This window comes from Phoxinus phoxinus (assembly GCF_949152265.1).
Source record: "Phoxinus phoxinus genome assembly, chromosome: 20".
NCBI lineage: Eukaryota > Metazoa > Chordata > Actinopteri > Cypriniformes > Leuciscidae > Phoxinus > Phoxinus phoxinus.
The window spans coordinates 16,732,005-16,744,896 of NC_136895.1; the positions used below are offsets into that span (position 1 = coordinate 16,732,005).

Consider the following 12,892-nt stretch of genomic DNA (forward strand, 5'->3'; position numbering starts at 1 on the left):
TGAAGCCTCTCTACATTTTTGTTTTGTTGGGTTTAGTAAATGCATGCATTTTGTTTCTTTTGCTGCAGAAATTCAATACAAAAAATGAATGACCATCTCAGAGTAGCTTTATGTACAGTTTATGAAAAAAAAAGAATAAAAAAAAAGAGACAGAGACAGAATTCCTGCAGTAAAGACTTTATTTGCAAAAGGACATTACTGTACTGGTACTTGTCTCCCTCTCCCTCGTGCAGGCATTTTTCTTTCTTTCTTTCTTTCTTTCTTTCTTTCTTTCTTTCTTTCTTTCTTTCTTTCTTTCTTTCTTTCTTTCTTTCTTTCTTTCTTTCTTTCTTTCTTTCTTTCTTTCTTTCTTTCTTTCTTTCTTTCTTTCTTTCTTTCTTTCTCTTTGTGTTGCTCTATATTGTTCCTTTTCCACACAAGATCAGCCCAAAGAGTCCTCTTTTATAACATATGATCATGCGATTGAAAGAACCTCAACACCTGAGTGTGCTTTGGAATCAGCTGTAATTTATATATTTGCATAACTTCAATAAGCTGTTTCTCAGTAGCAATGGAATAAAATACAGGGAATATATTTGTTTCAATTCACAATATGAACAGCTTTTCACTTTGACTTTAGCCTATATAAGTTATGTTTAGAACATGAAGTTATCTGTTCTTACACACAGTGTGAACGCATTTGTAAATTTGGCAGTAAAATTACATTGTTTTGGTCTTGTTTGAGCTTGTGTGTAAAAGAAGTTCAAGCATTTTAAATTTGTGTTAACTGTATGCATTTTGTGTCAAAGCAACAAGAAATGTTTTAATTGTATAGCCTACAAAGACGGATGTTGTGCTAACTGTGTTAAGAGTTTAGGAAACTTGTTAAATGTATTGAAAAAACTGTCATAGCGATTGTAAAAAACTGTAAATATAATGCTGTCCATTTAAAATGAAAATTAATTTTTCTTTGTCTTAATATATTATAAAATGTATAGAAATACATTTATTGTTGTGGTATGAATAATAAAACAAACACTTTTGTGTTAAACTGCAAGCATAAGGTTAGGAGACAAAATGGCCTTAAGATATATGGCTATATGCTTCAGATAAATAGATTTGAGATTTGTTCTTTTGAGATTGACCCGTGACAAATTCAAAAAACATTTGAATACTATTTTCAAATGTTTGAAAATCTTACTCAAAAAGTATTTTTCTCATTTTACAAGTTTACATACAATGATACCATTTCTGATCTTCAACATTGTAGGGCAGGGATTCCCAAACGTTTTGTCAGCCAAACTCTGTTGACCTAAAACATTTACTTGAAGTTCTCCTGAGATTAATAAAGTTAATATTTCAAAAATGTAACAGCACACTTTCATGTTCACAGTTCTCTGGTGTTGGTTAATAGTGACAAATAAAACATCATCTTTTTTTAGTATTTAATTTGGATTGTTTTTATTTTTACAGTTTTATGCTTTTCATCAACTCACGCAACGCAAAATTAAGTGAATGTCTGTGTCTGAGAAAATTATTCAAACAGGGCTTTGGTATTTAATGAGAAAAGCCTCCATGTATATCTAGATCACACACTGCCAGTGCAACCAGTGACTTCAGCTCTTATATCCAGTCTGAAACACAGTAACTTTACATGATGATGAATATCTGCATCGCAAAAGCAAAATGAAGCCATTAGGATATCCATTGGTGATGACATCCATATCATTTTTCCCTATCCTAATTTAAAGATAATAACTGCTGGCCTATGTCCAAGAAGACTGGGCCATCAGAGCAATGCTTCTATCAGGATATACACTCGGATGACGAGGTTAGAAGGATTCAGAATAACTTTTATTGAAGCTTTCGTAGGACAGCAGGTAAGTTCAGATACACAAACAGGTACTGTGAGAATAATACTGATGAATGACCGTCTTTTCTCTTGCAGATAATGGCAGGCTTGAATGTGGTATGAAACACAATATAACTTTTTATTTATATATAACTTGTTTTATATAATTTTTATATAAAAAATGTCCTGACTCTTTCAAGCTTTATAATGGCAGTGAATGGCAGTCCATAAAAGTGCATCTATATCCATCATAAAAGTGATCTACACGGCTCCGGGGGGTTAATAAAGGCGAAGCGATTGTGTAAGAAAAATATAGAGGTTCATTCATTCCCTGTGTGACCTAAAGGCACGTCCACAAACCTCTTGCGTTTCGTTTGGTCACACCACAAGGTGTCACTGTGGCCTCAAAGCTTCAGTATAGGCTACTGCCATTCTGAGCTCGATTGCTGATGTCTGAGGTAAAACACCCCCCCCCCCTCCCCCCTCCCCCTCCCCCCTCATTAGCATACAGAGGAAGAAATGTAGAAATAAAGAAACGTTGACATAAAGAAATGTAGACATAAATACATCGTACTACTGGGGTCCTAAGCTGGAACTCATCTCTTTGCTGGTACTTAGCAGCACTTCACCACACTGGCACCCAGTTTGTGCATCTAAAATATTGCTTATATTAATGAGAATAAGCCTTTTTAATGAACATAACGGTCCATGTTTAATAGAAATTTTCACGAAACTAAATGAAAATGAATTAGAAAATATTTAAGAGATGCAACTAAATTTTCTTACATGAGTCGTTGGGGGTACATTTCAAGTAGAGAAAGAAAACAAAAAATTGAATTTTTTTCCTGTTAAACTTTTACATTTTCATAGCATGCACTTTAAATTCAATTTTTTTATATTTGCTAATCTTAAACTTGTAAGATTTAAAATATGAATTCTGAACATTGTACTAACAGTACAACATTATACAGTGTACTAACAGAAAAATCTGTCAACTCTGTTATAGACAAATTGGGTTAACGATAACAGAGTTGACGGAGTTCCACCATTTTGTGCTTAAGCTCAAAATGCTAACCTCAAACCAGTTACCACATGGCATGTCTAAAAACAGAATTTTATGGGTTTTCGCCATATTATCGTTTTTAAAAAAGTGAATGAGAGATTCACTGCAAAATCATAATAGATTTGACAAATAATTGATCTACTATTGGTGTATCCTAAACATTTTGTACAAATTAATGAGAGAAGAATAATGACATACTTCACTGCTTTCCAGAGTTTTCCGCCAGAGGAAGTGACATCCCTTGGTGCAAGTCACATGCTTTTTCTACAAATGCTTTGGAGGTTTTCTTTTGTTTTATAACAGAGGTAATATACCTCTGCAGCAGAGGTAATATAACAACGGTTCTGTCCCTCCGTTGACCAGAACACAAAATCTATTTTTTTATTAATTAAATTACAAATAATACAGAAAATATATATTCTATGCAATTGTTTATATAACTTAAACACACACAAAAAAATTGAAAATTAGACTAAATTGTTTCATGATAATTCAAGTTGAATGTATGAATCAAGAGGCAGAGATAGTCAATAATAGGTGGAGTGGGAATCATTAAGTTAATTTTTCCCATTAATCCCCCCCCCCCCCCCCCCTAAATATACATAAAGCATTATTTTTAGTGATAGTGTAATATAATTTGTGTTATTATTAAAAACTGATTTAAAAAAGTTGTAGTTTTTTTTTAATAAAAGAAGGTTTATCTGGGAGACGCGAAATACCCCCAGTCCTAGAATGACTCACATAGGCCTACATTTGACCAAACGATCAAACTACATGTTCTCATATCCATATTTTGTTCTAATGTCACAAGTTAGGCCTAATAATCTCAAGGTTTACTGGGTTTTACGATTCTTGTGTGTTATTGGTGGTGTAGCACCTACTAAAATGAACTCGTGTACCTTTCTTCTCACGGCTTATTCCTGGTGGTTTAGGCCAGGGGACATTGACAATTACTCCGAGTCGCCCCCTGTCGTTTCAAAGAGTAGTACAAGTCAAGTATAAATGCCTCGTTGGAGGTGCGCGCGCATTATTGCAGCGGGCGGAGTCCACCGCTCTGATATATTTGGATGGGGCAGGAAACTTGTTACGTTCTTCTGGCATATTGTCAGTCAGGAAAGAGCTTACATTAACATGTTTATGTTGCACAAATAAAAAGATAAGCATCGCGGTCTACATATTAGGCTATAAAGGTAGGCTTATTAAATATTGTATGTTGGTCTAATTATTCTACATTTTGAAAGTAGGCGATTTTATGGAAATCGTAAACGCAGTCGGTTTCAAACGTGAAATGCTTTTTTCTCTGATCTGAAACTAGTCTTTAACTTTTAACTATTATTGAATCACAGTGATGAAACAGAATAAACCTTTATTATCATTAGTTTCAGTTTCGATTCTGGTGTTGTGCCGAATTTCGACTCCCTGCCTGCCAGATTACTCCCCTCGTTGAGCCTGCTGCTATCTGATTGATGATTGGATAATATACATGATCTATACATAATATACATCCTACATCTTATCGTAAACCTAACCACTGGGCGGACTGAGGTAGGTTATTGGTGAGCAGCAAACCTCTAGATGTAAATATAGCATTATGCCTATTTCATAATGGAAAAGCTGCAAAACTGTTTAAAAGGTAACACTACAAGGTTCTGTACGTTGACATTAGTTAATTCATTAGGGATAAACTAACAATGAATAACTCTTCACAGCAATGTTTCATGTTCATTTATGTCCATTCCAGGACTTTTTTGTCAAGGAGGAGGCAAATGTGCAGAGAGTGGCCAAGTTAATCAAGTTCAGGAATGTTCTTGAAATGTGGATTCCTAAAGATAAACTATAATGAACAATATGAAATATGTATAGACGTTTTTGAAATACGTCTTTTTTGCTCACCAAGGTTGCGTTTTATGTGATATAAAATACAGTAAAAACTGTAATATTGTGAAACATTATTACAATTTAATATATATATAATGAATTATCCCTAATGAATATATCCCTAATATATATATATATATATATATATATATATATATATATATATATATATATATATATATTGTGTTGTCTTAAAGATTCAAAATAGATTTGGGGAAGACATGGCTCCCATCGCATCTGATTTACCAGAAGAGCAAAGAAAGCAGCTCTGTGGCCTGCTGGGGGGGAATGTTGAACTGACTCTTCTCTACAAAGCTTCTGTTCATGGATATGATGCTTCTGCCTTCCATCAGCGATGTGACCGTCAGGGTCCTACGTTACTTGTAGCCTACAACCGTTCAGGCTACATATTTGGTGGATACGCTAGTGTAGATTATGCTCAAAGTGGACGAGAAATTACAGATGAGAAAGCTTTCCTGTTCAGCATTCGAGATGGAACCCCTATTCAATTTAACATTTGTAATGCACGTCTTGATGACGCTGGAGGACCCAACTTTGACCAAAAGTTGTACTTTTGCCACAACAACCAACCAGTTGTATATTACAAGAGAGAGAAGTTTTATGTGCAATTCAATACTGAAAAGTTATATGGGAATGACACTGAGCTAACTGAATGTGAGGTGTACAAAGTCAACCAGAGTAAGTCAATTTCAGTCAATACTCAATAAGTAATTTCACTTATTTAACTTCTGTTATTAACATTAATCCAACATAAATTCTATAATAATCTTTGTTCAAAATTTTCCAGCCCTTCAGGTCAGTTTCAAAGAGAAGCCATGGAGGGATATTCTTTGGACACCTAAGTATGTTTCCAGAGTTATTTCATTGTTGCTGATTTCCTACAGCAATTTTCAATAATAATATTGTGATCTATTAGACGAAGAGAAGAACTCATGGTTTTGATCAGGAATCATAAACCCCTGATATCGTCTGTGAGTCGGGTCAGAATCCTAATGATCGGTCCTGTAGGTGCTGGAAAATCCAGTTTCTTCAACTCCATCAACTCCGTCTTCATGGGTCACGTGACCAACAAAGCCATGTCAGGATCTGCAGGCACTAGTCTCACCACACAGGTACAGATTCAACAGGATTCAGTGTTTCCTACAGAAGTCTCTCTTCAGGTCGAGGAACTGCTCTTGATGACTTCAGGTCTTGATGTGTTTCTCTTCTTGGTTGGTAGTTTCGCACATACCCAGTGAAAGACGGTCGTGAGAGAAAACCATTGCCATTTGTGTTGTGTGACACCATGGGACTCGAGGAGCAATCAGGTGAGTTGCACTTTATTTTACAGTATGTGTACTTACTACATTGTGCTTACCTAAGAAAATACTGGGTATTATAAGGTAACTACAAGGGTTAAGGTTAGGTTCAGGGTTAGTACCATTATCCAGTTACTGTAATTAATATAATAAGTAGATCATATGTACATGCTACCATCAGGTGCAGGACTGAATATTGATGACATCAGCAGCATTCTTCAAGGTCTCATACCAGACCGCTATAAAGTAAGTGTATAAAGATGGTTCACTTATCTCCAGAATGAAGTTAAAGAAGGAATTGAAAATTCAGATTAAAGGTGTTCTTCAATATGCTTCCTATTAAATCCTCTTGATTCAGTTCAACCCCAAAGCACCGTTTCAACCGGATGAGAAAAAGGCCTCCAGACCTGCATCTCTACAGGAGAAGATCCACTGTGTGGTGTATGTGATCGACGCTACCAAAATCTCCCTCATGTCTGACCAACTAGAGGAAAAACTCAGATCTGTACGTAGTCAGTTGAACTCATTGGGTAAGTGAACTAACAACATGTTTAGACCATTTTGCATAACTCAAAAAAATGTTCCATGACCGGCTGAAAGTTTATTCAAACTATTTCAGCGATACCCCAGATGGTCTTGATGACGAAAGTAGATGAAACGTGTCCTCATGTGCAGAATGACCTTGAAAATATTTACGCCAGTTCCTACATCAAGATGAAGGTGAGACATGGTCACATGATCACATGAGCTGTTCCCACAGGACTCAGAGTGACTGAGATGTTGTTTTGTCTCTGCAGGTGCAGGAGGTGAGCTCTCGTTTGGGTGTGCCGGTGTCTTGTGTGTTACCGGTGAAGAACTACAGTCAGGACCTGGAGCTGGAGCTTAAATGTGACATCCTGCTTCTCAACGCTATACAGCAGATGCTTCGCTTTGCAGACGACTATCTGGATGATGTTGATACCATTTAGGCCATATAAAGTGATGCATAGATAGGGGTTTACACCTCTTGATCAGCACAAATATTCATCTTAAATCAGATGATTATTCTCGTATGTTTGTCCATTTTAGATCCTTCATAATCATACATTATATCCATTTAAGAAAATGATGGGAAATGCAAAGTTCATATATCACTTAAGCTGCACATTTCATGATGATTTTCTTATTGTATATATTAGACATTGTTGCTTGTGTAGACAGGTTTATAGAATAATAATAGAATGATATGTTGGGACTAGAATTCAAGATGCTAAAATCTGTATAAACATTATTTTAAAAAGTGCTTCTTTTAATAAACTTAAGCTCTGTTTTTGATTTTGTGCTTTAAGCTTGAAAGTTTCTTTCAGGACTGTTCAAGATTAAAATAAACGATTTCTCTTCTTCCCATTGAATCTAAGATTATAAGCAAAATTCTTGCGAATATGCTGAAAAAGTACATTTTTGTTCATCAGGACCAGACTGGTTTCATAACCAATAGGCATACAGGTGCTGGTCATATAATTAGAATATCATAAAAAAGTTTATTTATTTCAAGAATTCAACTTAACAGGTGAAACTAATATATAGACACATTACATGCAAAGTGAGATATTTCAAGCCTTTATTTGTTGTAATTTTGATGATTATGGCTTACAGCTTATGAAACCCACAAAATCAAAATCCCAGAAAATTTGAATATTACATGAAATCACACAGTATTTACACAGTAATACCATGGTCATTGAACCAGGTTTTGGTTCTTTTGGCAGTGTGGGCAGGTGCAAATCCTGCTGGAAAATGAAGGAAGCATTAAGTGTTCTGAAAATGCCCTGGTAGACGGCTGCATTGACTCTGGATTTAATGAAACAGAATCCGACGGCAAAAAACCAGCTGTCGGAATCCGTTCCCCCACCCTCATTATGAGAGGTTTTGATGAAGTGGCTTAAAAAATGGAGCTTAACTGCCATTCGTTTAAAAAATATTTTTTGCCTTTTAATCAAGATAGGACAGTATGGGATAAAAAAATAAAAATCGATGACCCGGGACCTGAACTCTAGTCGTCAAAATCCCAAAAGTGTTAAATGTCAATGCTTAGACCACTAGGCTATAGGGGACAAGTGCAAAACAAAAGTTTGTTGAGTATTTGAACCTCACTGCTAAGAAAAATGAGAGGGGGGGGGGAACAGAATCCGACGGCAAAAAACTAGCTGTCGGAATCCGTTCCCCCACCCTCATTATGAGAGGTTTTGATGAAGTGGCTTAAAAAAAGGCTGATTCAATTTTTTTTCTGGATTGAGCTTAACTGCCATCAGTTTACTGAATATATTTTGCCTTTTAACCATGATAGGAAAGTATGAAAAAAACAAAAAACAAAAAAAAAAACGATGACCCGGGACCTGTCGTCAAAATCCCAAAAGTATGAAATAAAAATGAAAAAAAAAACGATGACCCGGGACTTGAACTCTGGTCGTCAAAATCCCAAAAGTGTTAAATGTCAGTGCTTAGACCACTAGGCTATTGGGGACAAGTGCAAAGCAAAAGTTTGTTGAGTATTTGAACCTCACTGCTAAGAAAAATGAGAGGGGGGGAACAGAATCCGACGGCAAAAAACTAGCTGTCGGAATCCGTTCCCCCACCCTCATTATGAGAGGTTTTGATGAAGTGGCTTAAAAAAAGGCTGATTCCATTTTTTTTCTGGATGGAGCTTAACTGCCATCAGTTTACTGAATATATTTTGCCTTTTAACCATGATAGGAAAGTATGAAAAAAAAAAAAAAAACAAAAAAAAAAAACGATGACCCGGGACCTGTCGTCAAAATCCCAAAAGTATGAAAAAAAAACAAAAAAAACGATGACCCGGGACCTGTCGTCAAAATCCCAAAAGTATGAAAAAAAAAATGGAAAAAAAACATGACCCGGGACTTGAACTCTGGTCGTCAAAATCCCAAAAGTGTTAAATGTCAGTGCTTAGACCACTAGGCTATTGGGGACAAGTGCAAAGCAAAAGTTTGTTGAGTATTTGAACCTCACTGCTAAGAAAACTGAGAGGGGGGGAACAGAATCCGACGGCAAAAAACTAGCTGTCGGAATCCGTTCCCCCACCCTCATTATGAGAGGTTTTGATGAAGTGGCTTAAAAAAAGGCTGATTCCATTTTTTTGTGGATGGAGCTTAACTGCCATCAGTTTAAAGAATATCTTTTGCCTTTTATCCATGATAGGAAAGTATGAAAAAAAAAAAAAAAAAAAAAACGATAACCCGGGACCTGTCGTGAAAATCCCAAAAGTATGAAAAAAAAACTTAAAAAAAAACATGACCCGGGACTTGAACTCTGGTCGTCAAAATCCCAAAAGTGTTAAATGTCAGTGCTTAGACTACTAGGCTAAACAAAAGTTTGTTGAGTATTTGAACCTCACTGCTAAGAAAAATGAGAGGGGGGGGGGGGGGGAACAGAATTCGACGGCAAAAAACTAGCTGTCGGAATCCGTTCCCCCACCCTCATTATGAGAGGTTTTGATGAAGTGGCTTAAAAAAAGGCTGATTCAATTTTTTTGTGGATGGAGCTTAACTGCCATCAGTTTAAAGAATATATTTTGCCTTTTAACCATGATAGGAAAGTATGAAAAAAAAAAAAAAAAACGATGACCCGGGACCTGTCGTCAAAATCCCAAAAGTATGAAAAAAACAAAACAAAAAAAACATGACCCGGGACTTGAACTCTGGTCGTCAAAATCCCAAAAGTGTTAAATGTTAGTGCTTAGACCACTAGGCTATAGGGGACAAGTGCAAAACAAAAGTTTGTTGAGTATTTGAACCTCACTGCTAAGAAAAATGAGAGGGGGGGAACAGAATTCGACGGCAAAAAACTAGCTGTCGGAATCCGTTCCCCCACCCTCATTATGAGAGGTTTTGATGAAGTGGCTTAAAAAAAGGCTGATTCAATTTTTTTCTGGATGGAGCTTAACTGCCATCAGTTTAAAGAATATCTTTGGCCTTTTAACCATGATAGGAAAGTATGAAAAAAAAAACAAAAACAAAAAAACGATGACCCGGGACCTGTCGTAAAAATCCCAAAAGTATGAAAAAAATAAAAAATAAAAAACATTACCCGGGACTTGAACTCTGGTCGTCAAAATCCCAAAAGTGTTAAATGTTAGTGCTTAGACCACTAGGCTATAGGGGACAAGTGCAAAACAAAAGTTTGTTGAGTATTTGAAACTCACTGCTAAGAAAAATGAGAGGGGGGGAACAGAATTCGACGGCAAAAAACTAGCTGTCGGAATCCGTTCCCCCACCCTCATTATGAGAGGTTTTGATGAAGTGGCTTAAAAAAAGGCTGATTCAATTTTTTTGTGGATGGAGCTTAACTGCCATGAGTTTAAAGAATATCTTTTGCCTTTTAACCATGATAGGAAAGTATGAAAAAAAAAACAAAAAACGATGACCCGGGACCTGTCGTCAAAATCCCAAAAGTATGAAAAAAAATAAATAAAAAAAACATGACCCGGGACTTGAACTCTGGTCGTCAAAATCCCAAAAGTGTTAAATGTCAGTGCTTAGACTACTAGGCTATAGGGGACAAGTGCAAAACAAAAGTTTGTTGAGTATTTGAACCTCACTGCTAAGAAAAATGAGAGGGGGGGAACAGAATCCGACGGCAAAAAACTAGCTGTCGGAATCCGTTCCCCCACCCTCATTATGAGAGGTTTTGATGAAGTGGCTTAAAAAAAGGCTGATTCAATTTTTTTGTGGATGGAGCTTAACTGCCATCAGTTTACTGAATATATTTTGCCTTTTAACCATGATAGGAAAGTATGAAAAAACAAAAAACAAAAAAAAAAACGATGACCCGGGACCTGTCGTCAAAATCCCAAAAGTATGAAAAAAAAAATGAAAAAAAAACATGACCCGGGACTTGAACTCTGGTCGTCAAAATCCCAAAAGTGTTAAATGTTAGTGCTTTTTTTTTTTTTTTTTTTTTTTTTTTTTTTTTTTTTAAAGATGACCCCGGACCTGTCGTCAAAATCCCAAAAGTTTGAAAAAAAAGAAAGAAAAAAAAAAAACGATGACCCGGGACTTGAACTCTGGTCGTCAAAATCCCAAAAGTGTTAAATGTCAGTGCTTAGACCACTAGACTATAGAGGACAAGTGCAAATAAAAGTTTGTTGAGTATTTGAACCTCACTGCTAAGAAAAATGAGAGGGGGGGAACAGAATCCGACGGCAAAAAACTAGCTGTCGGAATCCGTTCCCCCACCCTCATTATGAGAGGTTTTGATGAAGTGGCTTAAAAAAAGGCTGATTCAATTTTTTTTCTGGATGGAGCTTAACTGCCATCAGTTTAAAGAATATCTTTTGCCTTTTAACCATGATAGGAATGTATGAACAAAAAAAAAAAAAACGATGACCCGGGACCTGTCGTCAAAATCCCAAAAGTATGAAAAAAAAAAAAAAAAAAAAACATGACCCGGGACTTGAACTCTGGTCGTCAAAATCCCAAAAGTGTTAAATGTCAGTGCTTAGACTACTAGGCTATAGGGGACAAGTGCAAAACAAAAGTTTGTTGAGTATTTGAACCTCACTGCTAAGAAAAATGAGAGGGGGGGAACAGAATTCGACGGCAAAAAACTAGCTGTCGGAATCCGTTCCCCCACCCTCATTATGAGAGGTTTTGATGAAGTGGCTTAAAAAAAGGCTGATTCAATTTTTTTGTGGATGGAGCTTAACTGCCATCAGTTTAAAGAATATCTTTTGCCTTTTAACCATGATAGGAAAGTATGAAAAAAAAAAAAAAAAAAAAAAAACGATGACCCGGGACCTGTCGTCAAAATCCCAAAAGTATGAAAAAAAAAATGAAAAAAAACGATGACCCGGGACTTGAACTCTGGTCGTCAAAATCCCAAAAGTGTTAAATGTTAGTGCTTAGACCACTAGGCTATAGGGGACAAGTGCAAAACAAAAGTTTGTTGAGTATTTGAACCTCACTGCTAAGAAAAATGAGAGGGGGGGGGAACAGAATTCGACTGCAAAAAAATAGCTGTCGGAATCCGTTCCCCCACCCTCATTATGGGAGGTTTTGATGAAGTGGCTTAAAAAAAGGCTGATTCAATTTTTTTGTGGATGGAGCTTAACTGCCATCAGTTTAAAGAATATCTTTTGCCTTTTAACCATGATAGGAAAGTATAAAAAAAAAAAAAAAAAAACGATGACCCGGGACCTGTCGTCAAAATCCCAAAAGTATGAAAAAAAAACAAAAAAGAAAACATGACCCGGGACTTGAACTCTGGTCGTCAAAATCCCAAAAGTATTTAATGTCAGTCCTTAGACCACTAGGCTATTGTGGACAAGTGCAAAGCAAAAGTTTGTTGAGTATTTGAACCTCACTGCTAAGAAAAATGAGAGGGGGGGAACAGAATCCGACGGCAAAAAACTAGCTGTCGGAATCCGTTCCCCCACCCTCATTATGAGAGGTTTTGATGAAGTGGCTTAAAAAAAGGCTGATTCCATTTTTTTTCTGGATGGAGCTTAACTGCCATCAGTTTACTGAATATATTTTGCCTTTTAACCATGATAGGAAAGTATGAAAAAAAAAAAAAAAAAAAAAAAAAAACGATGACCCGGGACCTGTCGTCAAAATCCCAAAAGTATGAAAAAAAAACAAAAAAAACGATGACCCGGGACTTGAACTCTGGTCGTCAAAATCCCAAAAGTGTTAAATGTCAGTGCTTAGACCACTAGGCTATTGGGGACAAGTGCAAGTCAAAAGTTTGTTGAGTATTTGAACCTCACTGCTAAGAAAAATGAGAGGGGGGGAACAGAATTCG

At 36.3% G+C, this 12,892-nt stretch overlaps 1 protein-coding gene across 4 annotated transcripts; it reads left to right on the forward strand.

The window, feature by feature from the left end:
- Nucleotides 1-3,888: 3,888 nt before the first annotated feature.
- On the forward strand, nucleotides 3,889-7,480 carry LOC306988336 (interferon-induced protein 44-like). 4 transcript variants are annotated; one of them, XM_079593269.1, is made up of 10 exons: nucleotides 3,889-4,084; nucleotides 4,636-4,698; nucleotides 4,981-5,471; nucleotides 5,581-5,635; nucleotides 5,710-5,905; nucleotides 6,013-6,100; nucleotides 6,273-6,337; nucleotides 6,450-6,621; nucleotides 6,711-6,811; nucleotides 6,889-7,480. In XM_079593269.1, the coding sequence occupies exons 3-10, from the start codon at nucleotides 4,994-4,996 to the stop codon at nucleotides 7,057-7,059; spliced, it is 1,326 nt and encodes a 441-aa protein (XP_079449395.1). In that variant the 5' UTR covers nucleotides 3,889-4,084; nucleotides 4,636-4,698; nucleotides 4,981-4,993; the 3' UTR covers nucleotides 7,060-7,480. The 4 variants fall into 4 exon arrangements, with proteins under 4 accessions (XP_079449395.1, XP_079449393.1, XP_079449392.1 ...); XM_079593267.1 differs by lacking the exon at nucleotides 4,636-4,698 and adding an exon at nucleotides 4,274-4,439 and having other exon boundaries at nucleotides 3,924-4,084; nucleotides 4,970-5,471; XM_079593266.1 differs by lacking the exon at nucleotides 4,636-4,698 and having other exon boundaries at nucleotides 3,924-4,439; nucleotides 4,970-5,471.
- The last annotated feature ends 5,412 nt before the right edge of the window (nucleotides 7,481-12,892 follow it).

What these genes read in the sequence shown, in the direction of transcription:
- LOC306988336 (XM_079593269.1), top strand. Translation starts at nt 4,994, where the DNA reads ATGGCTCCCATCGCATCTGATTTACCAGAAGAGCAAAGAAAGCAGCTC. An exon ending in GATATTCTTTGGACACCTAA is followed by an intron (nt 5,636 to 5,709) that starts GTATGTTTCCAG and finishes GTGATCTATTAG; the next exon opens with ACGAAGAGAAGAACTCATGG. An exon ending in GGGACTCGAGGAGCAATCAG is followed by an intron (nt 6,101 to 6,272) that starts GTGAGTTGCACT and finishes TGCTACCATCAG; the next exon opens with GTGCAGGACTGAATATTGAT.